At 54.9% G+C, this 25261-nt stretch overlaps 1 protein-coding gene across 8 annotated transcripts in view; it reads left to right on the top strand.

Moving 5' to 3' along the window:
• Nucleotides 1-24587, top strand: part of IGSF9B (immunoglobulin superfamily member 9B) — a 38501-nt gene extending 13914 nt beyond the window's left edge. For 2 of the 8 annotated variants that reach the window (XM_061476155.1, XM_061476152.1), the window contains exons 8-21: nt 962-1104; nt 1841-1981; nt 3269-3385; nt 4759-4851; nt 4946-5096; nt 5527-5650; nt 8169-8344; nt 8884-9110; nt 9248-9332; nt 10750-10911; nt 11643-11688; nt 13250-14881; nt 22906-23027; nt 23571-24587. In XM_061476155.1, the coding sequence (XP_061332139.1) occupies nt 962-1104; nt 1841-1981; nt 3269-3385; nt 4759-4851; nt 4946-5096; nt 5527-5650; nt 8169-8344; nt 8884-9110; nt 9248-9332; nt 10750-10911; nt 11643-11688; nt 13250-14881; nt 22906-23027; nt 23571-23794 (3443 nt within the window). In that variant the 3' untranslated portion in view covers nt 23795-24587. Of the gene's footprint in view, nt 1-961; nt 1105-1840; nt 1982-3268; nt 3386-4758; nt 4852-4945; nt 5097-5526; nt 5651-8168; nt 8345-8883; nt 9111-9247; nt 9333-10749; nt 10912-11642; nt 11689-13249; nt 14882-15278; nt 15603-16398; nt 16445-22905; nt 23028-23570 lie in introns of those variants that run through there. The other 6 variants (XM_061476157.1, XM_061476154.1, XR_009747347.1 and 3 more) reach the window with 5 other exon arrangements.
• Nucleotides 24588-25261: the final 674 nt, after the last annotated feature.

Genomic DNA, 25261 nt, shown 5'->3' with positions numbered 1-25261 from the left:
TTGGGGTTCCGTGTTTTGGCAGGCAGGGAGGGAGCAGTACTCCCAGACTGGGTGTTTTTTACCCCAAGGAAGGGCATCTTCCATCCCTTCCTCCCAACCACCTCACCCTTAGCCCCAGCTTTGCGTTTCTGTATCCGCAGCACAGGGATGCTGCAGCCCAAAAACGCATTCATCCATCCCTTATGGCAGTGTAAGCACTGTCAGGATTTCCCCCCTAACCTCACGCTGCCGGTGTCTAGACAAGGTTGTGGAAATACTCTTCTTATTAAAAGTAACTTCTTTTTTCCTCCTTTTTTTATCAAGCTGCTTATTAAAGAAAGCCTCGATTCCCTCCAACCCACTCACACTTAATTAAAAAGCTCTTAGAAGCACTGGTAATGACACATCCTAGGCTGGAGCATCGCGAGACTGTGTGGGTGATGCAGCGTGGGGGGGTTAAGGTGCATATTTTAAGCTGCTTGCATCCTGTTGGGAAGGCAGGAGGTGGCTGATGCTCAATGTGACCCAGGCTCGATGAGCCGCGAGTACAAACAGACAGGAGGTAAAGGACTCGCTGTAGCCCAGTCATGGATCCCTTCTCCCATCTCTATTGCTGCAGCTGGGAGCTGGGCTAGTTTTCACTGCTGCTGTGCAGAGCCAGGCAGGCTGGGTGTGATGGAGCATGCTGAGCAGGGCATGACTCAACGTGGATGTGCCAGCAGATGGGTTTAATGCTGCTTCTTAAATGCATCGTTTAATGAGCCCCAGGTAGGAACACCCTGGGCATGAGTAAAGCCCCCTTGAAATACCAGGTATTACAGTGGATTTGTGTGTAGGAAGCCTGGAGATAACAGCCTCCGGGAGCCAAGGTGGTGTCTGGGCTTGGAATTCATTATCAAAGCTATGGAGATCGCCTGAAGCTGGGTGGTGGAGGAGAGATGGACTCTTTCCCCACCCTGACACGGTGCTTCTGCTCTCCCAGATCCTGCCCGCGTGGTGAACATGCCCCCCGTCATCTACGTCCCCATTGGGATACACGGATACATCCGCTGCCCGGTGGAGGCAGAGCCCCCGGTCACGCTGGTCAAGTGGAACAAAGACGGACGTCCCCTGCGCATTGAGAAGGTAAGGAAGCCCCCGGGGAGGGACACAGAGGGATTTGGACCCCTTGTCCTCTGCGTAGCCAGAGAGCATCACCATGTGTGTCCATCAGGAGAGAAGAAACCCCACAGGATCAGCAGGGCTGGAAAAGACCTTTTAAGATCGTCAAGTCCAACCTTTACCCTGCCAAGTGCATTAATCCATCCCATGGGTGGGATGATGCTGCTGTTCCTTATCAGCTGTGGGCAGAGTGAATTCGGGTTCTTGTGTAGACGTGATGTCTGCATCTCCCAGACCTTGTGCATGCTGCCCTCCCAAGTCACATCTTGATGGCCCTGTTTTGGTTTCTCCAATGGGAATGGATGGTTAAAAGACCCTTTTAATAGGTTTCTGCCATCCTATAATCACAGTTTGATCGGCTGAGCAAGGATATGAGCCATTAAATATTTAAAGGAAACGCTCAGGATCTTATATTTCCTTAAATATTAATGATCCAAAGTTTTAATTGCATTTAAACTTGTGGGTTCCTGCTCCTTGTTGCCCTCAGCCCCTCGGGTGAAGTTGTCTCCTTGGTGCCACCAGGATGAGTTTCACTTCAGGGGGTGATGGATTGGGATGTTAAGTCTTTTGGGCTACTTGTGTGTTGGGAATGGAATCGGGCATCTCCTGGGGCATTGCTGAGGGGGGGATTGGCTGAAGGGAGAATAAGCAGCAGTGGTGGGTGTGGGATAAACCAGCTCCCTCTTTCTCACTGCTGCAGTATTCCGGCTGGAACCTGCTGGAAGACGGGTCGATCCGGATCGAGGAGGCAACTGAAGATGCTCTCGGCACTTACACCTGTGTGCCTTATAACGCCCTGGGTACAATGGGCCAGTCTCCCCCTGCCCGACTGGTACTGAAGGTAAATTTGCCTGCTCAAACCCTTGCTCTGCAGCCATTGGATTGTGTCTTCTGCCAAGGGATGCTCTAGGGGTTGTGCTGCAGTGAATCTGTGTGTGCTTTGTGGAGATATCTCCTGCTGTAGCCAGGCTTTCTTAACGTAGAATTGCAATGTGCATGTGACTCCTTCTGCCTTCCTGTTCAGCACAGCACTGCAGGGATGGATGAGGTGGGGTTTCTAATCCATGGTGCTTATTTGGTTGTTAATTCAGTGCAGGGATTGAGGATTTACTTTGCTTCTCTGAGTGCTTCTCTGTGAAGAGAGCTCAAGAAGGGCTTTGTGCCCCCAAAATTGGTCCATTACTCACTGTAGCAAAAACCTTTGCTTTGAGCCTTATATCTCTTACCTGTGCTGAGAAAGATGGATGTGGAGCCTCATGAGCATCCTGGAACACCAGGCAGGTATAGCTGGAGCAGTGCCACAGGTTGGGCCACAGCCAGTGTATGATGAGTGTAAGGCTTTGGTAATGCTGGACCAGGAAATGTGTCCCTGGGATGGCCTTTTTGCAACAAAACACTTGGGCCCTGCTGTCCTGGGCTTGGGTTCATGGTGGACTTTATTAAAGGGATGATTTGAGCTCTAGAGATGCTCCATGCGCTCTTGCTGCATGCAGAGCCTGAGGTGGGCTGAGGTCCCAGTGCAGTTCCCACTGTGGCTGGGGTGGGATTTGCTTGCCTCTTCCTTCCCTGATCACCAAGTCCATGCTTGTGAACAGCAGTGATTTATGGTGTCTTGTTGAGATTCATCTGATAATGCTTTGTGTATCGCAAACGCACATCCACTAAAATGGCTGTTGATGGTATCTGATGTGATGTGAGTGGGTTTTCTTCCCCCTGTTGACCTCCTTTAAACTTAAACAAGAAGCCATAGTGCGGTGGCTCTTCAGAGGAAACACTCTCTGCTGTGGCTTTCCTTGCAATGCCTCAGACCAAATTGATTTGTGTTGGAAAAGGGTTTGTTTTGGTGGTGGGCAGCTCCTTGCACATGGTGGAGTTGGCAATGGGTTGGTGCTCCTTGGTGAGAGTCATCAGTGGGTTGATGCTCCTTGGTGGGAGTCGTCAATGGGTTGATGCTCCTTGGTGGAAGTCATCAATGGGTTGATGCTCCTTGGTGGGAGTTGGCAATGGGTTGATGCTCCTTGGTGGGAGTTGCAATGGGTTGATGCTCCTTGGTGGGAGTCATCAGTAGGTTGATGCTCCTTGGTGGGAGTTGGCACAGGTTGATGGATGCCTTTTCCATTGGCTGCAGGACCCCCCCTATTTCACGGTGCTACCAGGCTGGGAGTACAGACAGGAGGCAGGGAGGGAGCTGTTGATTCCTTGTGCTGCTGCCGGAGACCCCTTTCCCATCATCGCCTGGAGAAAGGTACCCGGCCTGCCAGACAAATCTGCAGTGCCTTTGGCTTTTGGTGACTATTGCAGACAGAGAAGCCACACTCTGTCCCGGTAAGAACAAACTGCAGGTACAGCTGCTTCGCTTTGGGCTGAGCCACTGCCGTCCTGTCCCGCAGGTGGGTGGGGGAAGCCCAGTTTGTGGCCACCAAGTCCTTGAATCCCATGAAACCAGCACGGGAAAAACATCTGCCAAGCTGAGCCCTGCCCCTGTCTCCCTCCTCTTCCTCCTCTGAGGTGGCCACCATTCCCATGTGGATCTCCCATCTCTTGTGCTACCAGAGGACCCTTGGCTGTGTTTTCCTAAGGGGCTGGACCTGTTAGCAGCCCTGTGGCTTTGAAGACCTTGAGAAGAAGCTGTTTTGATGATGCTGAACTCAACATAATGACTGTCCCTTTCTGTGCCACGCAGGCTGTGGTGGCACAGCCAGAGAGCAGTGTCCTCCTGAGCCTTCCCTTTGCTTCCCAACCTTGCTGCTCCCATGAAAGCCACCATGCAGGGACCCCATGTGCTCTCTGTCCCCCTGTCAGAATCTTCTTGCCAAGCTTCATGTCCCCTTCTCAGAGCTCCTGAGAGTGATGCGGTCCCTTGTGTCATCCAGTGGGCAGCAGCATCTTCAGTCCTTATGGTGTGAGATGCTGGATCTCTTTGAGTTCCTTTGACCCGCACGAGGAGGGCCATGGCCTGCACATGGACCTATCTGAACCTTGCTGGCCCTTTAGTCTTTTTCTCCATCTTATTTTTCTCTTCCCTGCCCCTATTCTTATTCAGGTCTCTTTTCAACCCTTCTTGTGCCTTCTGGCCATCCTCTTACTGTCATGACCTTGGCCTTATCCCTTCCAAGTGCCGTTGTGGCTGGCTTGGGCTCAGTTTCCCAGTGCCAGAAGCAAGCTCCCCATCAGCCCACCAGCGCTGACCAGTCTCTTGAAGAACCCCTGAAGACTTGGGCTTGGCACTGGTAATCCCATGTCCTTTGTGCTCGTCCTGTGCGTCCTGGCGTGGATCAGCAGAGCCCTCCGCGTGAAGAACAGCTGAAGAAGACTCGGGACAATGTGGGATTTGGATCATTTGGGTTTACGAGCCTAGGAAGGAGCTGTTACAAGATCCATCTTCCAGGCATCTCCCTCCATCCTCCTGTGTCCCCATGGGGCCCTCTCTGCCCGCACATCAGGGTCCTGCTGCTGGTGCAGGGGCAGGTTGGGCACCTGGGGACAGCCCGGAACGGTGTTTGCTGCTTTGCCCCTTCCTCGGCAGCGGTGCCCATGTGGGTACCATGGGGCTCTCCACTCGTGCCGAGTGCCGAGCACCAACCTCCCTCACACCTTCCTCTCGCGTTGCCCCGCCAGGTCCTCTCGCAAGCGGGGGAACCGGGTGCCCTGCCACGACCGGAGAGACCAGCTCCCTTGCCGGTGGCCGGCGGTGTCCCCTGGGCCACGCAGGTAGCTTAGTGTGACCCCACTGCCGCCTCGCCCTGCCCCACAACCCGCCGCTGAGTCCTCTCTCTTTCTCTCTTTGCCCGGCTCCTTGCCCAAGGTAGGGAAGCCCAGCAGGAGCAAGCACAACACACTGCCCGGTGGCACCCTGCAGATCCGCTCCCTCGGCAAGGATGACCACGGCGAGTGGGAATGCGTCGCCACCAACATCGTCGCAAGCATTACTGCCAGCACCCACCTCACTGTTGTAGGTACGTAACTGGTGGCACCTCGAGTGAAGAAGGTGAGAGCACCCACGCTGTTAACTGGTGGAGCTGCCTTTTTCTGCTCCCGTTTTGTCCTGCTGCTGTTTGGAGCAGGAATTCTGGGTGGCCTTCGGTTGGGGCAAGAGGAGTCCATGTGGAATCGTGGCTGGGAGCTGAAGTGATTCATGGGAATCGCTCCTTGTGGAATCATGGGGGCTTCCAGCCCTCTTGCTTCTGCCAGCTGGCAAAGAATCATGGAATGGTTTGGCTTGGAAGGGACCCTGAAGCTCATTGAGTTCCATAGGCAGGGACACCTTCCACTAGCCCACGTTGCTCTGAACCCCATCCAACCTGGCTTTGAGCACTTCCAGGGCTGGGACAGCCACAGCTTCTCTGGTTTTGCTCCCATTGACCCCCCTCCCTTTGTCCCTTGCAGGCACAAGCCCTCATGCCCCAACCAGCGTGCACGTGGTGGTGGCCATGACCTCAGCCAACGTCTCCTGGGAGCCCGGCTACGACGGTGGATACGAGCAGACATTCTCAGTTTGGTACGGCCCTCTGTGAGTCATCCTGGCATGCTTTGCTCTCTGCTTCTTTTCCTTTCCAGCTGACCAGAGCTTCCAGCAGTGGGGAGGAGGGAGGGGGGGGTGGGTTGGGGGGAGGAGGGTGGTGAGGGTGGCTCTGCACCCATGGGTGTCATTAGGGCTGGGTTCGGAGAGGTTGGGTGGTGATGGGTTTTGTTCTGCTGATGATGGTACAAAGGGAGACGCTTTGCATTCACGTAACTTTGCCCCTGGCATCTCATTTCAAGATAAACTGTTTATGGAGCTTAACAGGCAGGGAGAGGATGGGAAATGCAGCCTTTAGAGAGCGCGTCCTGGAAGAGCTGTGACTAAGCAGAAATGATCTCTCCTTGCTCTCTGGCTCCCTGGAGGTGATTAAATCCCAGCTCGCTTCGCAACCAGCCACTGCGAGATGAGGGCTGGGTGTGAGCCTGGTGGGGCTGTGCTCCCATCACTCCTGTGCTACCTGGTACCCAAAGCCAGTGGGTGCATCCCTTGGGACAGGGGAGGGTGCAATGTAGCTGCAGTGAGGTTGGGGCTCTGCACTTGCTTTTGTCTTGCATGTCCTCGGAAACGTGGGGGGGGGATGATGCCTTCCCTTCCCAGGCTTGGGCTGGTGTTCGTCAGCCTTTCTTCTTGCTCTTTCTTTCCTTCCTTCCCTTAATTTGCCTTGATGGAGACTGCTGAGAGTGGAGATAGGGCAGATGTCACCTGCAGCGATTCCTGCTGTGCTCCCCCAGTCTGCTGGGAGGTGGGGAGAGGAAGGAATGGAGCAAGCAGAGCAGTGCAGACCTTGCTGTGATGAAAATGCCCTTGGGAAGGAGCAGTTAAACCTCTCTGCTCTGGAGAGATGTGACAGCTGCTGCTATTCCGGCTCTGCAACCTGCTGCTGGTTTCCTGCCTCATCCGGGCTCTTCCAGACCCCTGGGGAGAGCAGCCAGCAGCAGAAAGGGTGCTCACACCAAGCTTTCCATAGGGAATTTATAGGGTGTTGTGGGAATAGGGAGCCAGAGACCTGTCTTGCCCTGATTGCAAGGGTGTGAGCCTTGGGTGCTATGCTGCTCCTTGGGACCAGGGATCTGGGATGGTGCTGGGTCATCTAGTGCCATGTAGAGAGCTTGGCCATCCCTGTGCTTTCCTCCATGCTGTGGCTATGGGATGCTCAAGCAAAACACAGCTTCATCCTCAGTGAATCTGATGGTTCCTCCATCTTCCATGGCTATCGATGCTGGAAATGCAAACCCTGCTCCCCAGAGGTAGCCAGGGCCAGCGCAGCATCCCTCCTGCATACACAGCATCCCTCAGCAAGGATGGTCTCACATCCCTGGGGGGGTTGGTTCTGCATTTACCCTCCTCTCACCCCAACTCAGCTCCTTGCTGTTGTGTGTCCCCCCGCAGAAGGGATGCAGGAGGGGATGGAGTTAAATGCCACACGGAAACCCACTCCAGGCACTGGCTGCTCCACTGTGGTGGCAGTGGGGATCCTGGGAGGTGTATTCCCAGCTGGAGCAGTGGTGGGACAGAGGCTTTCCCACTGGGTTTGGTGGAGCACGCTGCAGGTGCATGGCTCTCCACCGACTTCCTTGTTTCCATAGCTTGCTGCTGCTTCTCCTGCCTCACCTTCTGCTCCTTTACAGCAGCATCACTTGTCCTTGCTCCATCTTTTACTTCCCACTTGGGGGATTTACTTGGCTGTAAACTGGTGGTTGCAGATCTATTCAGAATAGACCATCTGCAGCAATCCTTCCCAAATCCTCTATTGGACACCACCAAAACCTGCAGCCGAGGGCTGGAACTCGCTACAGCATCCTCTAACATAAGCACCAGTAGTTGCAGCACAGCGATGCTCCTCTGGGACATGGTGCTTCCCAGCAGGGTGATGGCTTGTGGCTGCACGCTTGTCTATGCTGGGTTGCACTGGGATGGCTCTGGGAGCTCTTTTCACCCTGGGTTTGTGGGTTAGAACCCAGCAGAAGGGCTGTGTCCTGTGTGCCCCACAAGTGCTGTGCTGCTAAAGCCCAAGTGATGCCCTGGGCTGTGCTGGCAGCCCCCGACTTGTGTAGATGTGGCAATGGTAGTTGAATGTCTCTTGTGGGGTTGCATGGACAGGGATAGAGCTGAGGGAAAACTCAGGTCTAAATGGGAACAGGGCCCATCTCCATCCCAGCAGCACTCACCTTAGGAAGAACGTTCCAGCTTCTACTTTCGCCCATGGGAATCTGATGGAGACAACCTCAGAGCAGGGCTGTTGGTGGTGACCCTGCTCATGGGGGTGCAGGGCAGGGGGGAGGCTGGTGGCAGTGTCCATATGAGCTGGTGTGGCACAGCGGGATGCTGACCCTGGTTATCGCCAAGCCAGCTCTTGGGTGGCTGCCCCATGTCCATACACATCACTGCTCTCAAAGCAAACCATCGCTCAGGAAAGCTCCATATTCACTCCAGAAGTTAATGCTGCCTTTTGGTCCTCCCTGTCAAAGACCCCTTTCCCTGAGGATGCTCCCTTCTCTCTCGGCAGGATGAAGAGAGCCCAGTTTGGCCCCCATGACTGGCTCTCTCTCCCTGTGCCAGCTGGTTCCAGTTGGCTACTGGTGGATACCTTGGAACCGGAGACTGCGTACCAGTTCAGTGTCTTGGCTCAAAACAAGCTGGGTACCAGCTCCTTCAGTGAGGTGGTCACTGTGAACACTCTAGGTAGGTCCTCCATGGGCACGAGGGGAGGGATTCAGAAGGGCTATGGGGATGTCCTGTCTGATGGTGATCAGCAGCACTAGTTTGAGGGTTCATGGAGGGTCCTAAATGATGCTTTTGGACTTTGTGGGGTGCATGGGGCTCCTTAAAGCTTGTCCTAACAGGCAGTGCTGGAGAGCTGTGCTGCACCAGTCACCTTTCAGATCTCTCTTAAGTTCAGCTGGGGTCAGGAGGGATTAATGGAGCCCCAAATCACTTGTGTGCAGCTCAGTTGGAGCTCTCATGTGCTGGTGCCTGCTTTGGAGCTGTCTCAGGAGGAGGTGGGAGGAAGCAGGATGTTTTCTAAGGCCTTTTTCTTGGATCCACTGCATTGTTAGTCCTGCTTTTTGGAAAGACACTGAGATGGGATGCCTCAGATAGGCCTGAAACTCCAGCAAGCTGGGAACCGCTGCTACCACCGTGCTCTGTCTGCCCTTATGGGAGAGCATCCTTCACCTCGCCCCATCTCAACAGTGTCCCTGTCCCATCTGCTTTGTCCCCAGCATTCCCTGTAACAACTCCAGAGCCTCTGGTGTTGGTAACCCCACCGAGGTGCCTAACAGCCAACCGCACACAGCAAGGCGTCCTCTTGTCATGGCTTCCTCCTGCTAACCACAGCTTCCCCATCGACCGCTACATCATGGAATTCCGCGTCGCGGAGAGGTGGGAGATCTTGGATGATGGTATCCTGGGGACCGAGAACGAGTTCTTTGCCAAGGACTTGTCCCAGGTAGGCAGGGGCTTCGCACCCCATATGTATGGTGTTGTGCTGTGTGCTGCGGCTCTGGGGATGCTTTAGGGGTGGCTCGGGGTCTTCAAGGTTGGAGGCTGCGGTGAGGGACCTGATGGATGTTCTTGGTGTTTCAGGATACCTGGTACGAGTTCCGTGTCCTGGCGGTCATGCAGGATCTCATCAGTGAACCCAGCAATGTTGCTGGTGTCTCCAGTACAGGTAAGGGGTGGTTTGTTCTTCTACCACAAGCATCTCTGCTTCTACAGGTAGCGCTCAGGTCATGCAGCAGAACTTGCTCATGACACTGAAGGGTGGTTGTGTGCTTTTGCTGTGGGCTGGCTGCATGGTTGTGGTCATTGTCCTGGGAATGTTGCTGGCCCCATCCGTGTTTGGATGCAAATGGCGCAGCACCGGAGTGGGTTAGTCCTTCCCGAAGAGCATTGTGTTGCAGTGTGACAGCTCTGCAGGGTGCTTGGAGGACAAAGACCGGGCACAGCGTAGCCTGGAAATGGGAATGGAAGGTGCAGAGAGGGAAACGTAGCACTGCAGTGCGGAGATTCAAGGGATAAAAAAGCTTTGGAGCTGGAGACTGCAGCATGCTGCAGCTTGTGCATGGACCTGTATCCCAGCCCAGCTCAGATGATGCTTCTGAAGCAAGGGGCAGGGGAGGCGATGGCGATGGGAAAGGCAAGGGGGAGATGGGAATGGGGAAAACCCTGGGATTATGGCTCTGATGGAAAAGCCGATGAGCAGCAGAGTTCTGCTGCGGTCTTCCTCTGCCCCCAAGTGGTGCTGGCACAGTGAGAGCCTGCCTGCTGCAGCCTCCCTGCTTCCGTGCTCCAGCTCCTCTCCCAGAAGCTTTCCCAGGGGGTTTGGCAGTGCCTGCAGAATGTGTGTGTGCTCTTCCCAGCTGGAAGTGGGGCAGGAGCACACTGCAGGAGCACCGGGGTTTGTGGCCTCTTCCCTGGGTGTCTATTAGCTAAGGCAAAAAGGCTTTTTGCTTCATTGAGCACCCTGTGCCAGCGCCTCAGCACCCTCACAGGGAAGAGCTTCTGCCTAAGAGCTCATCTCAGTCTCCCCTCTGGCAGGTTAAAGCCATTCCCCTTGGCCTGTCCCTACAGGCCCTTGTCCAAAGCCCCTCTCCAGGTTTCCTGCAGCCCCTTCAGGCACTGGAGCTGCTCTAAGGTCTCCCCTTCAGAAACCTTCTCTTGTCCAGGCTGACCCAACCCAGCTCTCTCAGCCTGGCTCCAGAGCAGAGCTGCTCCAGCCCTTGCAGCATCTTAATGCATTTATGTGGTGCAAGGTCACCAAATCCTTTGTCAGTGTCCTGCAGCAGCACTGGATGCTCTCCCTAGGTAGGCTGAATGGTCAAAGAGGTGATCCTGCCCCTCTGCTCTGCTCTGGTGACACCGCACAGGTTGGACGGGGCTTGGAGCAACCTGCTTTAGTGGAAGGTGTCCCTGCCCATGATGGCAGGGGTTTGGAACTGGATGAGCTTTAAGGTCCCTTCCAACCCAAACCAGTCTGGGATTATCATTCCTAGTACCAGTCACCTTCACAGTTGCTGTGACGGGTCCCTGGAGAAGACAGCAGTGATTGTGCATGATGACACCCAGTTGTCGTGGTTTCCCCCCAGACGTATTCCCTCAGCCTGACCTGACAGATGAAGGTCTAGCCCGCCCGGTGCTGGCTGGCATCGTTGCCACCATCTGCTTCCTGGCTGCTGCCATCCTCTTCAGCACACTCGCCGCCTGCTTCGTCAACAAGCAACGCAAACGCAAGCTCAAGCGCAAGAAAGGTAAGCCCGTCCCCTCTCGTGTGCTTCCTCCTCCTCCTCCTCCTCCTCCCTCCTCCTCCTGTCTTGTGTTGTGGTGGTAACCGTCTTCCCTGTCTGTCTCTTCTTCTGTGCGTGCGCGTCCTCAGGTGAAGCCCTGACTTCATCCCTCGTCTGTGCCTGAAAGAGCCCGTGGTCGGGAGCGGGAGAGGCAGGGTGGGTGAAGAGGAGACACAGGAACTAGCCTGGTGATAACTCCTAGAGATGGGGTTTAGGGTTGGGGTGTTGAGCCCCTCTCCTCCTCGAGGTCCCGTGGAGCTGGGCTCTCTAGTTCCTTTCTGCCCAGCCCTAGTGCCCCACAGCCACATTACACTAGCGAAGACCCCCGCAATGGAGACCCTGCTGCTCTGCTTCCCAAAAGCTGGGGCTGCAGCCACCATGCAGGAGTGACTCGTAGGGACAATGGTGGCTGGAGAGCCAGGAAGGGCAGCAGCTCCTCTGTCCTGGAAGACTAGATGACCTTGGAAGGTCCCTTCCAACCCATATGATTCTATGAGCTAAGATGCGGCAGCAGGATGGGGCAGGACCCTGTGACGGGAGCTGTGTGTTGTCAGCAACCATTAAAGCGCTGGAGCAATGAAACCTTGGCCTCTTGTTGAGTGTCTTTTGTTGTCTTGATGTTGAGTTTGTGTTGTCTCTGCTGTGTTGCGCCTCCTCAGCTTTCTCTCTTCTTTCCCCTTTTTATTCTCTTCCAGACCCTCCTCTCTCGATAACCCACTGCAGGAAGAGTTTGGAGTCCCCGTAAGTATCTGTCTTAGATGCGGCACCAGGCTGTGGGTCTTCAAGGTGCCTCCTTCCTTACAAGTTGTTGCAAAGCTCAAATGGAAATGTCTCACCTTGTTTGCTTGCTCCTGACGAGTGGGTTTGGGTGTTCCCTGAACTCGTGGGAATACAGCAAGAGACAAATGGGCTTTGGAGCAGAAAAGAGGGACAAATGCAGCTAAGTGATGACCCCGTTGGATCTGTGAACACTGACCAAAGCTGGAGTTGACTGATGGAACTCAATTTCACACCCAGCTTGAAGGGGCTCCTTAGGAGAAGGGTTATCCTGCTGCATATGAGTCCTTCGTGCAAACCCGGTGTAGGTTTTGGGTGACTCTCTGTTGATTATGGTTTTACTTGGGAAATTCAGGGAATCTTCCACCTGCATCCTTTCTTTTCCCATCAGGAGTGTCCCGCTGAAGCCTCTTCCCACACGTGCCCCAAGGTGGTGGATTGTGGTGTTTGCAGCAGCCACAGCTCCTTGCAGAGCCATCAAAAGCATGTATAGCTGCTAATCAGCAGGAGCATCTTCATGGGAGTCAGATGTGGACACCTCATGCTTTGGCTCCTGGATCGCTGTAAAATGTCCCAGTGCTGGTGGATCTTAATCTTGCTTTATTTTGGTTCATCCACTGCACTGGAATAACCATGCCTGGGCTGGCTTTGTTGGATCTGCTGCCTTTTGCCTTTGAACCCTCTTTGTCCGAGGCTTTCTGGATAGGGATGAGTGAACTATTCTGATGCTTTCTGCCTTTGAGGCTCTCAGCCTTAAGTTGGAGTGTTGAGAATGGGGTAGACGGTTGGTCTGAAATGATCCATCAACATCTGCAAGTGAGATACTGAGTTCTGCAGGAGGGAAACGTTTGCCTGATGTCCCTCTCAGGGGCTTTCTCTGTGTTGATAGCTCAGGTGGACATAGGAAACCTTTGCAGGAGTTGGAAGTGAGCTCTGGATCTGTCTTTTGTCCTTCTGGGGCTATGGAGCTGGTTGCAAGGTGCTGATGGAGCTGGTTGCAGGGCGTTGGTGGAGCTGGTTGCAGGGCATTGGTGGAGCTGGTTGCAGGGCATTGGTGGAGCTGGTTGCAGGGCATTGGTGGAGCTGGTTGCAGGGCGTTGGTGGAGCTGGTTGCAGGGTGTTGGTGGAGCTGGTTGCAAGGCATTGGTGGAGCTGGTTGCAGGGTGTTGATGGAGCTGGTTGCAGGGTGTTGGTGGAGCTGGTTGCAGGGTGTTGGTGGAGCTGGTTGCAGGGTGTTGGTGGAGCTGGTTGCAGGGTGTTGGTGGAGCTGGTTGCAGGGCGTTGGTGGAGCTGGTTGCCTTGGTGAGGGTGCTAAGCTCTCTTCCAGCGGAGCAGGATGATGGGCATTGCTGCTGGTCCTCTGACCGTGCAAGACTTTGCCATCCTGGTTTCTCCCAGTGGTTCCTCTTTGGAGAGCTGGTAGCAGTCTGTTCTCTGGATCCAGCTGGTGGTTCTTCTGCTCGAGAAGACCTCCTTTCCCCTCCGGGTGACAGTCCCCTCTTGGTTTTTCTCCCTTGTGGTCCAGGTTGTCTTCCGGCAAGGTGAGTCCCGAGAGCATCCGCACGCTCCGTCCCCCTTCAGAGTCCTCTGATGACCAGGGCCCACAGGCCAAGCGGATGCTGAGCCCCACCAAGGAGAAGGAGCTTTCCCTTTACAAGAAGACCAAGCGAGCCATCAGCAGCAAGAAGTACAGCGTCTCCAAGGCGGAGGCCGAAGCCGAGGCCACCACCCCCATTGAGCTCATCAGCCGCGGGCCGGACGGCCGCTTCGTCATGGACCCATCGGAGATGGAGCCCTCCTTGAAGACGCGGCGCATCGAGGGCTTCCCCTTCGTGGAGGAGACGGACATGTACCCCGAGTTCAGGCAGTCGGACGAGGAGAACGACGACCCCGTCGTCCCCACCTCCGTCAGCGCCCTGAAAACCCAGCTCACCCCTCTGTCCTCCAGCCAAGAGTCCTACCTTCAGCCACCAGCATACAGCCCCCGGTTCCACCGGGCGCTGGAGGGGTCCGGTGCTCTGCAGCCCACCGGCCAGGCTCGCCCACCAGCCCCACGGGCTTTCCACCACCAGTTTTACGGTTACCTCAGCAGCAGCAGCCCCGGGGAGGTGGACCCACCGCCCTTCTACATGCCGGAAGTCAGCCCGTTGAGCTCGGTCATGTCCTCCCCACCGCTGCCCCCCGAGGGGCCCTTCGGACACCCCACCATCCCCGAGGAGAACGGCGAGAACGCCTCCAACAGCACGCTGCCCCTGGCCCAGACACCTACGGGGGGCCGGTCCCCTGAGTCGTGGGGCAGGGCTGAGTTCCCCTTCGGCAGCCTGGAGCTGGCCCCTGCGCCGTTCCCCCACCAGCTCCAGCCCTGTGAGGGGGGCGAGGGCACCCAGCCCACCGGTTGCCTTCCTCGGGGGCCACCCCCTTCCTCCCTTCAGGTGGTCCCCGCATCCTACCCGGGCATCTTGCCCTTGGAGGCACCAAAGAGCTGGACCGGCAAGTCACCCGGCAGGGGACAGCCTTCTGTGCCCACCACCACCAAGTGGCAGGACAAACCTATGCAACCCATGGGATGTCAAGGGCAGCTAAGACATACCAGCCAAGGTATGGGCATACCCGTGTTGCCTTACCACGAACCGTCCGAGCCCGGCGTTCCCAGCGGCACAAGCACATTCAGCCTGGATACCAGGTGGTACGAGCCCCAACCCCGACCTCGGCCAAGCCCTCGGCAGGTCAGGAGGGCCGAGCCCAGTTTACATCAGGTGGTGCTACAACCTTCGAGGCTTTCTCCTCTGACCCAAAGCCCCCTCAGCTCCCGGAACAGCTCCCCGGAGCTGACTGCCCGTGCCCGGCCCCGGCCGGGTCTCATCCAGCAGGCTGAGGTGTCGGAGATCACCCTGCAGCCCCCCACGGCCGTGAGCTTCTCCCGCAAGTCCACACCGTCATCAACGGGATCCCCGGCGCCCAGCAGCCGGGGCGACAGCCCCAGCTTCCGACCTACCACAGCCTTCACCTCCCTGGCCACCACCGGCTACTCCGCTTCCCAAGGGTCCTCCTTGCCCGTGGATACCATGGATGTTTTCGGAGACATCCCTTCTCCAAGGAGGGCCAGTGAGGAGATCCTCCAACCGGAGCCGACATCCACCACGGTAGCCGCCACGGGGTAAGTGTGTGAGCCCCGTGGTGCCTCCCTCCAGCCCCTTCCCTGCTTCCCTGACCCTGCCTCACCCATTCCCTCTGATTCCTTCCCCGCCATCACCATCCCAACTCGTAGGGACTCTCTTGGGCGTGCTGCAGCATCCCTTTTGGAGATGGCATCTTGCGGGCTTTGCTAGGAAGAAGCTTGGTGGCACCAAGGGGTTGCATGGCCACTGCCCAAGAGAGCTGGGGTTTAGGCGACCTTCCCAGTCGGAACGCTTGCCTTCTCCTCCCTGGCTGCTCCCTTGGGAATGTGGGAGCGCCGTGAGGACTATGGGCTGTCTACCAGGCGTGCAATGACCTGGCTCCCGGCTCACGTAGGTAAGTGTCCTGGTGTCACTGGCGGTTGTTTCCTCTTCTAGCTGCTGGCTCTTGGCTTTCTTCGAACGTTAGGGCCGCCGCCGCCGCGCCTCTGTCTTCCTTCCTCTTCCTCTTCCTCCCCGCGGAGTCTAGAGAGCTTTAATGCATGACACGGTCACCGCCCCACCTGCAAAAGGGATGCTGCAGCCCCAGGACGCGGGCAGGGAGAGCTCGAGGACTTTTAGCCACAGCAGCAGCATGTCAGGAGAGGAGGACATAGAAACAGTAAAGTAACCCCAGCGGAGATCGGGAGGCTGCCGGCACGCTCAGATCCTGCCCTAAGAGAGGGATGTGGCTGCACTAGACAGTAGCGGCTGGTTTTCCAGGTACCAGGGTTGCTCCAGGCAAAAAGCGTCTCTCTCTTTCTCCTTTTCTCTCTGTATTCCTCCTCTTTCCCTCTGTCTTTCCCAGCTCCTCAGACCCCGTAGCCGTGCTTTCGTCCCATCCTTTCGTCTCGCTTCATTTTGGCTTGTTGTCTGGTGGGGCTTGAACCCCCTTCCTCTTGTGGCAGAGAGGACTTGGGGGGCCGGGGCCCCCTAGCCCCACGGAGCCGGCGCGGTCGGAGGCGTGCGGAGAAGAGGAATGTGTTTTGGGGAGGGGGGAGGCAGCGTTTCACCACTTCCCCCATTTCACTCCCTCCCTCTGGTACCTGGAAGCGTTATGGCCTTAGAAAACCCCTCTGGCGCAGGGGGAAGGATGGAGGGCTCGGGGGAGAAGATGGGGAGGGAGAGGAGCTGAACGAGCCTGAAATGACTTCTGTGTGCCTTTTGGGAAGCACAGCTCCGGAGTGATGCCGTTAAGCATCTATAGGTCCACGTCTCCAAGCCAGGGCCAACCCTAAGGAGAGCCAGCTCCAGGACAGATCCGTGTTAGAGCCAGCACTGTTGTACGTGCTTTTACGCAGTGTATCCATTCGCTTCGTTGAGTACTGTTTTGGTTTCTTCTTTGTTTCCTTTCTTCTTCTGTTTCTTTCCCCCTTTATTCTCCAGCCTCGTTTTGTTTGTGGTTTCTGTTTGGTTTCTTTCCCTCCTTTTTTCCTTTGGAGTTGTTGACGTGCTGATGTGTTGCGGAGCTCGGCTCCTTGCGGGTGTTGATAACTGCTTTGTTTTTGATTAATCTCAGCTATCTGGGCAGTGTTGTCGAGACAAGCTTCTCCTCAGCTCAATAGGTAAGGGTGATCCATGTCCGAAAGGATGGTGTGGGCGCTGTGGAGGGTGGCTGGGAGCGGGGCATGAGAAGGGGGACACGGAAGGGGCTTTTCCAATACCATCTCTTCCTTTAAAGGGGAATAAGGAATCCGAAAACAGTAGGAAACACCTCTGGACACACAGTCTCTGTGGCTTTTGGGTTTCCCCTCCCAGCAGCACGCTGCTGCTCCCCTGCCTTTGGGCTGGAGAACCCGGTGGTGGCAGCAATGTCTTCACAGTGGACTTTGGGATGAGCCAAGCTGTTGTATTCCCATGGCCACCATTCCTTTCCTGGAGGATGGCACCCTCGATCCCGGTGTTGGTTGTGTAGTGTCAGGGAGGTGTGTGCTGTGTCCACGTGATCCAAACCAAGAGGAGCTCAGGGCCACCTTCTGAAGCCAGGTAGAAGGCACAGATGGAGCAGACAGTGCCCTCGGAATAGGGTTCCACAAGGCGGTCTCCAGTTGCAGTCCAGGACATGGGGAATTTTGCTCCCATCAATACCTGGACCTGTTTTGTTCTTCCCACATCCCCTCAGTCATGGAGAAGGGGAGAAGCCAAGATAGGCTGTGTGGTTGGCAGCAGCGTGGCTGCAGTTTCAGGCTGCTGGGGAGGTGATTCCTCATTCCCATTGGGAAACCTTGAAGACTTCTTCTGATCCAGCTGTAATTAAAAAGCCCTAAGCAGATCTCGGAAGACTCTCCTAAGAGAGAGGCTGCCTTCACAGGCCCTGTTTCCTGGATGACCATGGGCACCCCTGGGACTGGGATGGAGTAATTGGGAGATGGCTTTCAGACCTTAGAAGCAGAGGATGTCACTAAAACTGCTAAAGGCAGATGGGGTAACATTTCTGACTACAAGGACTGGGAATGCCGACCCCTTTGGCTGTCACCCAGCCTGGTTATGAAAGGAGAGGTTGGATTGCACATGGTGGGTCCGTTTCTAGGGCTTGGCTGTTCCCAGGCTTCTTTAGCACAGGTCTGACAGAGCTTTTCTGCCTTGGATGGACAGAGTCAAGGTCTTGGCTGATGCTCTTCTAACAGCCTGAGGACCCTTGTTGGGCTGGAAAAGAGCCTCATGAGAGAGAGATGGGATCGGGTACATGTTTCCAAGAGAGGAGAATTTCTCCAGCTGACCTGGAGGGTTGTTGTGGGGTGGGCAGAGCAGGAGAGGTGAGGAAGGAGCAGGTACAGGATGTGTGCTCCATGGAGGAACCATTCTCTAGTTTGAGCCTTGTAGCTTCCAAAGGTCTGGAGTGCTTGGCCACTTTCTTCTGTTTTCCCCTGCTGATCCCAGAGCAGGGTATCGCATGAGGAACAAAGCTGGGACCAAGCCTCGGGGAGATCTGAGCTGTGCCAGGCTTCTGGAGTAATAAAGAAGCCCTCAGTGAGGACGTGGCTGTTCTCACTCTTCCTTCCCTGTGGTACTTCCCTGCTCTGGGAGCATTAGGGACACAAGTAACATGGCTTTAATAGAGCAGAGGTGGATCCGGGCTGGTTTGGTGTGGCTTTTGCACAGATCCTGGTGGGCTCCTGTCTCCAGATGCCGTGGGCTGATGGGTTTTTAGGAGCAGAGTCACATTGCCCAGCAGGATGCTTCCTGAGGAGTAGCCATGCATCTTATTCCAAGATGCTGCAGGGGACTGGAGCTGCAGGAGAGACTTCCCAAAAGGGGAAGCCAGAAGGATAAATCTCCCTTTAATAAGCAAGGAATCCTGTAAAGAGCCCAGCCAAGTAATTTCTTGATGATTTGGGGTCATAAAATTGTCAGTGCGTGCAGAGCACAGGGATTTTTCACCAGACCAGCTGGACTGCTGTACTGCAGTAATAAAAGCTGAGGGAAGGAAAGGGAGAGGCCATTCCTTGGGGATGCTCCATCCCTGGCAGTGTTCAAGGCCGGGTTGGAAGGGGCTTGGAGCAACCTGCTCTAGTGGAAGGTGTCCCTGCCCATGGCAGGGGGTTGGGACTGGATGATCTTAAGGTCGTTTCCAAACCAGTCTGTGATCCTGTGGTGTATGGGCTCGGTGGTGGTTGCAGGCTTTTCCCTGGGTGAAAGGCAGGGATAAATAATGCCATTCCCGAGTCAGCACAGGCAGTTTTCCCATCCTCTTCTCTCCGGATGCATCTCCTAATGGGCTAAAGCGGGGCTGTCGCCTCCGTGCAGAGGGAAACCCAAAAACCACAGACAAAGCACCAAGCACCCATGCCCCTCAGCACCACAGCCTGCCCTGGCTGATCCCTTCAGGACCCCCCTTTTCCAGGGCAGTGCTGCTGATGCCAGGATTTGGGAGGCTCGGCCATGGCGTAGCGTTGAGTGACAAAGGGACGTGGGTGCCAGGCGTGCGGGAGGAGGTCACCCCTCGCTCCCCGCTTGAAAGAAACCAGGTTCCCCTTTAAAGACTGTCCATGTGCTGCTCCTCTGCATGTGTTCCATGCCTCCTCCCGCTTGGAGAAGTTGTGAGTCCGCTTGTCTGAGTGCGTTTTTTTTTCTCTTTTCTTTCTGGATTATTACTATGATTTTCTTCTTTTCAGTCTCTTTTAAGTTCCTTCTATATTTTCTCACTCCCGTTTTTCATTTCTCTTCCTCTCTTCCCTTGCCCCGTGACTTTATTCCCCCCTCTTCCTCTCCAGTCCAGCCCCTTTTCCCTCACCCTCTCTCCTCTCCCGTCAGCATGGTGAAGTCCGTTGTGTAGATGAGTTGTGGTGTCTGCAGACCTGGAGAAGGGGACACCCTTCTCTGGTGTGTTCCCAGCCTCTTCCTCCCTCATTGTGGTGCCTTGGCAAGGGGCCGTCACCGCTGTGTTTCTCTAGCGCCTCTTGTGCCGAAGGATCTCAAGTGTTGCATGATGGCATTCCAGGATGGAGGCAGCAGCCTCGGGACAGAGGGGGCATTCCAACTTGCAGGACATCTTATTGGATCATGCTGGACTTTGGGTGTGAGATGGAGCCTTGAATTGAACTCTTCATCTGAGGAGGATGAAGGGTTGAAGAACGTGGTGGGCTCTGGTCCAAGTGGTTGCTCTGTCTGGTCCAAGTGGATGCTCTAACATGTCCAAACTATTCCTGGATGTCAACATCTTGACTCAAGGAGAGCAGGAGACAGGGAATGTGTATTGAGACCTCCCTGAGGTGAAATACATGTATTGTGCCTTGAATCTGCTGGACTCTTCCTTTATATGGGTTCCCCCTTTTGGGTGGAAGGAGGTTAATGATGCTTTCACAGGGCTTTTCCCTTGTGTCTTTGCCTCGTATGTGGAAGGAGGTTTGAAGAAGAGCAGCTGAGATGTGTGTTGGTTTGGATAGCTCTTTTCTCTCAGCTACCTCTTCCTGTGCTGGGGTTCTCTGAGGTCCCTCAGTACCTTTCTGGTCTCTCCAGTACTTCCCTGTCTATGCAGTTCAGACCCTAGCTCATTCAGAAGGGTTGTCCTTTGAAGACTTGAGAAAGCTTCTGCTCTGGGTGTTTGTGGGGCCTTGACCTGGAATTCACGTGTGCTTCTTGAAGCTCCTTTCCTTGGTTCTGCAGTGGAGAATTTCACCCACCTTCCTGAACCTCATCATCATGTGTTCAAGAGACTTCTGGTGCATGGGCAGCTGCCCAAGATATGAACTCTGTGGGCAGGAACAGACTTTTGGCTGAGCTTAAAATGCAAATGAATGTGAAATAATTGGAGTCCTTGGAAGAAATAAAGGGTGGGTAGAGCAGATACGATTTGGCTGGTGAGTAACATCGTCTCGTCCTCCTCTGTATCTCTTCCTTGCCAGAGGTCAGACTATTTATGGTGACACATGGGTTCATCTGCTTATGTTTGTGTGTATAAATACAAGCCCAATTATGGAGAACAAGTGGAAATGAGCTTCAGGCAATTTCCCCCTAATCCCTCGCGTAAATCTGTCTCATTTTGTCAACGTGCCACAGGAACATCTTCTTAGAAGGAAAAAAAGCATGGAAAGAGCAAGAGCCTTTTATAAGTTGGGCCTTACTAATAGCAGCAAAGTTAACTGGATGGTGGGAACAGGCAGTAAAAGGTAAAGATGCTGATGGGCAGGATGGTGGCACACATGGGAGATGGAGTGGGGCTGGAGCAATTGAGGTCGCCATTAGCCAAGTACCTGCATGAATGTATTGTGCAAACCAGAGAATGGTGGATAGAAGTGGGAAAAGCCTCTTATTGACTATTCAGATGGGAATTACTGCAGGAAGTCCTATGTTGTTGGCCTTCTGGGTCAATGTGGTGTTACTCTGAACCATCTTATGTGTGTGGTGTACAGCCCAGTGGCTGTTGGTGTTGATGCAGCCCAGTGGGCAATGCCCCAGTGGAGCTTGGAGCTGCCACTTGCAGCATCTCGTTGCCCTTGGGAAGATGATGTTGAAGAACTGCAACTCTCTGGGCTCGTAAATGTCATCTTTCCTATGAGGGAAAGCTCTCACTTGGATCCAGCCAGCAGCTCGTCTGACGAGTTGCTTCATCTTCTGTTGACGTGCTGCTCTGCTGGGAGCTGGAACAGAGGCTCTCCAGGAGCATTCCATGCCTTGATGTTGATGTGAAACATGAAAAGCAGCTCTTCATACCCAGTGTTTGGGTTTCTGTTGCATCTGCTGTGCCCCAGCTGCTGCATCAATTCGCACTGTGCTTTTCTCACTGCTCTCCAACGCGGCTGGAAGATCTGAGAGGCTTTGCAATCACACGTACCTTCAGAAACCAGCTTCAAAACCAACCCCTCCTGCTCCTCAAGGGGAAAAATCCCTTGGGAGCTCTCTGCCTGTGCCGCTTCAGCTGAAGCATCAGTCACTTGGGATCTGAGACATGAAGAGTTGCTGGCACATCGGGCTCCACAGCAGTGGAAGACTTCCAGAGGAAACCCTGCAGGGTGTTTTCAGGGCCTGCAAGGCTCCTCCTGGAATCTAATGGAGATGAGAAGCTTCAAACACATCACAGGGGGATGTGGTCTTGTACCTTGTGCTGGGGCTCTATGCTTACTCATTCCCTACCGCTGGCACACAGAGTTTTGGCGATGCTGGATGGGTCCCATCTTACTGACCCACCAGGAAGATTTCATCCACAGCTTCTTGGGGACACTGAGGCAGCTCCTCCACATGCTGCTGGGTGCAGGGCGTGTGCCTTGTGGGGTCTGCTCATCCCAACCCCATCACAGACACCTGAAGATGCAGGAGTTGCCATGCTCTGTGTGGCTGTTTGGAAAAGGTTTGGTCACCGACCTCCAGTTGTGAAAGCAGTAGAGTGTTGTGTAGACAGGCTTGTTTGATGCATGCTGGTTCAAATCTCCTCTCTGGAGCCTGGCTTTGAGCACTGGCTCTATTGCAATGAAGGATGTTTTGCGGGTGCTTTCCCTGTCATCTCTGGACACCTTGCATGCAGGTTGCTCTGTAACAACTCAAGTTGATCCCAGGTTGTTACCTGTAGCCTCAGGCTTCTCCTTCTGCAGGTGCTGGTGCAACATCGAGGGTCCTGAAAGTAAAATAGAAGAGGGAAGGAGATGGGAAAGCAGCAAGAGGGGGGGATGCTGGGATGTGTTATAGGCAAGAACTGGGCTGACCGTTGTCCAAAGGGAAAGGTTTTCCTTGCTACCCTGCTGACAGCAGTCAGCTTTCCAGCCCTTGGGTGGGAAAACAGGTACAGTGAAGAAAACAGAGCAGAAGATCCCTTTGCAAAGGGGAGACCACTTAACCTTGAGCTGATTCCTGTAGAAGAGTTACTCAGGGGCTGGAGCTGGAAAACTATCACTTACAGCTTCTTGCTGTCCTGCAGGAAACACCTATTTGCAAATCCCCTCCTTGTCCCTCATGGTAAAACCTCACCATTCCAACATCCTGTCCCACAGGGCAGGAAAACCCAGCTCTGGGTGGGAAAGGAGTAGATGCTCCCGTGCTGTTGTGTTTCTGTTGTTGCTTATAGCAGGGACCTGGGAATGAGGTTCCCGGCTGTCGGCGTGTGCCCTTTGTGTCCCTGTCTGTCGTGTGGCGCTCGGTTATCCTGGCCATGGGAGCAGGGCCGGGCAGGATTCTGCCTCCCTGCTGCTCGTGGTGCTGGTGTTGTCCACCATGGGTGGCTCGTGGTGCCCGTCTCGATGCTGCCGTGCCGCTTCTGCCTGTCTTCTTCCTCTCTTTCCATCCCAAGGGGTTTCCCCCACCGCTTCCCAGCAATACCTTATCGGACATAGGATCTGCCCCGTCCTTTTTGGTTTAGCTGTGCTGGCATGGCAGGCAGGTGAGCTGGGGGTGCTGGCAACGCTCTTGCTGGACGTTGCTTTTGGGACCGGCAACGTGGAGGAGATGTCGGGGGCCGGCGAGGCCCCGGGTTTCTCACCTTTTCCTTTTCCATGGCACAGCTGGCTGGGGTCAACCGATCCCCCACCGGGGACATCCAGAGGCCGGAGAGTGGCTGAGAGCCGCTGACAATGCCTGTCTGCTTTTTGCTCCCTAGAAACTGTCCATCTCCGCCCGGGGACGCTGCTGCACCTGAGAGGCTTGAAGCTCTGAAATACCAGCGGATAAAGAAGCCCAAAAAGTCATCCAAGGGCTCCTCGAAATCCAGAAAACAATCCAGTGAGTGCAAGGGCACCGTGGTCCCCATCAGCATCCCCTCTGCCCTCCCATGGGCAAAGACCAGGCAGGTCCCTGCTGGCTCCAAACCCATCCGTGGATGATGCCCTCACCCCCTATCCCTAAAGGGACGGCTCCCTTGCTCACCGTGTCCCTCTGCTGCTCCTCCCCACCTCCAAAACAAGTTCCCCTTTCATGCATCTCCAGTCTGGTTTGGGTTCTGAGTGTTAACTTTCCATGATGCCCTTCTCACCAAGTGATTAGATTCAGGGCCGGGCTTGTTTTAACCTCTCTTTTACAGCATGCAAAGCACTCTGCTTGCTGCTGGTGTTGCCTCTGGTCCCATCTATCTTGGGTCTCAGGCACTGGAACAGGCTTCCAGGGAAGTGTTGGAACCACCATCCCTGGAAGTGTTCACAAACCATGTAGACAAGGCCCTCAGTGGCATGGGTTAGTGATGGGGAATGGTTGGACTTGATCTCAAGGGTCTTTTCCAACCCAGTTGATTCCATGCTCCTATGATTCCATGCTTCTCTTCCCCCGCAGACGGCTCTGCCTCCCAGGTTCAGCACCTTCCCAACTCTCAGGTACTGTGGCCTGACGAAGCTGTCTGCCTCCGCAAGAAGAAGAGACACCCTCGTCAGGACCCCTTCGCCCGCCTCTCGGCGCTGAAGGACGACCTCTGCCACCGGCAGCTCCCTGAAGACCAGACAGCCATCCTCAACAGCGTGGACCATGACGACACCAGCGGCCACGCCACCTTGCTTTAGCCTAGCGCCGGCCCCACGTGCTTAAACAGGACGGGGTGGAGGGAGCCAACATCGCGCCGCCGGGGGATGGAGGTGATGGGGGACATGGTGGGGGACGCCCCTACGCTGGTGGCTTGGGGTGGGGATGAGCTGGGGGCATCTTGGAGCAGGTTAGGGGGTGGAGAGGATGCCTGGGATCTGCTTCTCCCCCACTGCTCCGGTTGGCTTTGGTGGTGGGGTGGGAAGGGGGAGGCATTGCACCTCGGTTTCGGGAAAGATCTTTAGGCTTAAAAGAAATCAATGGAGCTTTTGATGTCGCTTCCATAGTGTGAGGTTAGGGAGGAAGTGTGGGGTTGAGCAGCTCGATCGCTGGAAGAAATTAAATGGCACAGGGTGTAATTAGTTGACAAGAAGCCAAGAACCCAGCCGGGAACTGGTGATCCCATGAATCCGATTATGATAAAACCATGACCAAATAATCCCAGGAAAGCTGGAATTGTGAAAATTGCCCTGCCTTCCCCTTCCCAGCCTCCTTTTGTGTGAAGATAACAGCAACAAAACCATCCGTGACATCTTTCCTTACCTGTCTCTGAAAGGGAAAACCAGAAAGACCCTGAGCCTTTGAACTGGTCTGAGATAGAATCGCAGACTGGTTTGGGTTGGAAAGAAAGGTCATACAGTTCCAACCCCCTGCCATGGGCAGGGACACGTTCCACTACAGCAGGTTGCTCCAAGCCTTGTCCAGCCTGGCCTTGGACACTTCCAGGAATGGGGCAGCCACAAGCTTCCTTTGGCAGCCTGTTCCTGATGTGAGGAATCATTTCTCTCTGTGTTTGAACGTTTGTTAAAGCATGTGAGCATGCAGGTATGGGACTGCTGTCAACCAAGGGTCTTTGTGCCCCAGGTCTGGTGTCCCTCAGCTTTGATGAGGGTGGTTTTGATTTATTCCTCCTGACACTTTGTGTTATCAGTGGTGCACTCAGTGCTATGTGGTAATGTGATTTCTTCCTGCGGTAACGTCTGTAATCCTGACTCACAACTGCCAAACAGGGGAGACGCAGGCGTGCAGACCAAGGGGGTTTGGCCACGGGGTCCCAAAAGCCTCCATCAGCAGATGCTGAACCCAGTGCAAGCAGCTGGAAAAGCCCCAGCTCTGCAGATGGAGATGGATGATGGCTCCTTGGAGCATCTGTGCAAAGCGAAGCCTGGCCTTTCACATTGGCTTCAAACACGTTGCTGCTGGTTTCACTCTTTTCCCCACTTCTTTCTCCTGCTCCAGCCTGGCCGTGGAGGCTGTGAGCCCCACCGGGGTTGTGTCCCTCCCTTTGCTCCATCCGAGGAGACCTGCTGTTCCCCTCTTGGTAATGCTGTTGTATCTCTTCACCAGAACGTATTTCACCACACGTAGGGTAGGTTTGGCGGCTGGTGGTTTTCTGGATTGCACAGGCCTTTTGTTTTCCCTTTAGCAGGAGAGGTGTAGCCTGTCTC

The sequence above is a fragment of the Pezoporus flaviventris genome, unplaced genomic scaffold (assembly GCF_033815535.1).
Source record: "Pezoporus flaviventris isolate CSIRO_AGI_PZ_B2104156 unplaced genomic scaffold, CSIRO_AGI_Pfla_v1 ptg000093l, whole genome shotgun sequence".
NCBI lineage: Eukaryota > Metazoa > Chordata > Aves > Psittaciformes > Psittacidae > Pezoporus > Pezoporus flaviventris.
This window is presented reverse-complemented; position numbering and strand designations above follow the sequence as displayed.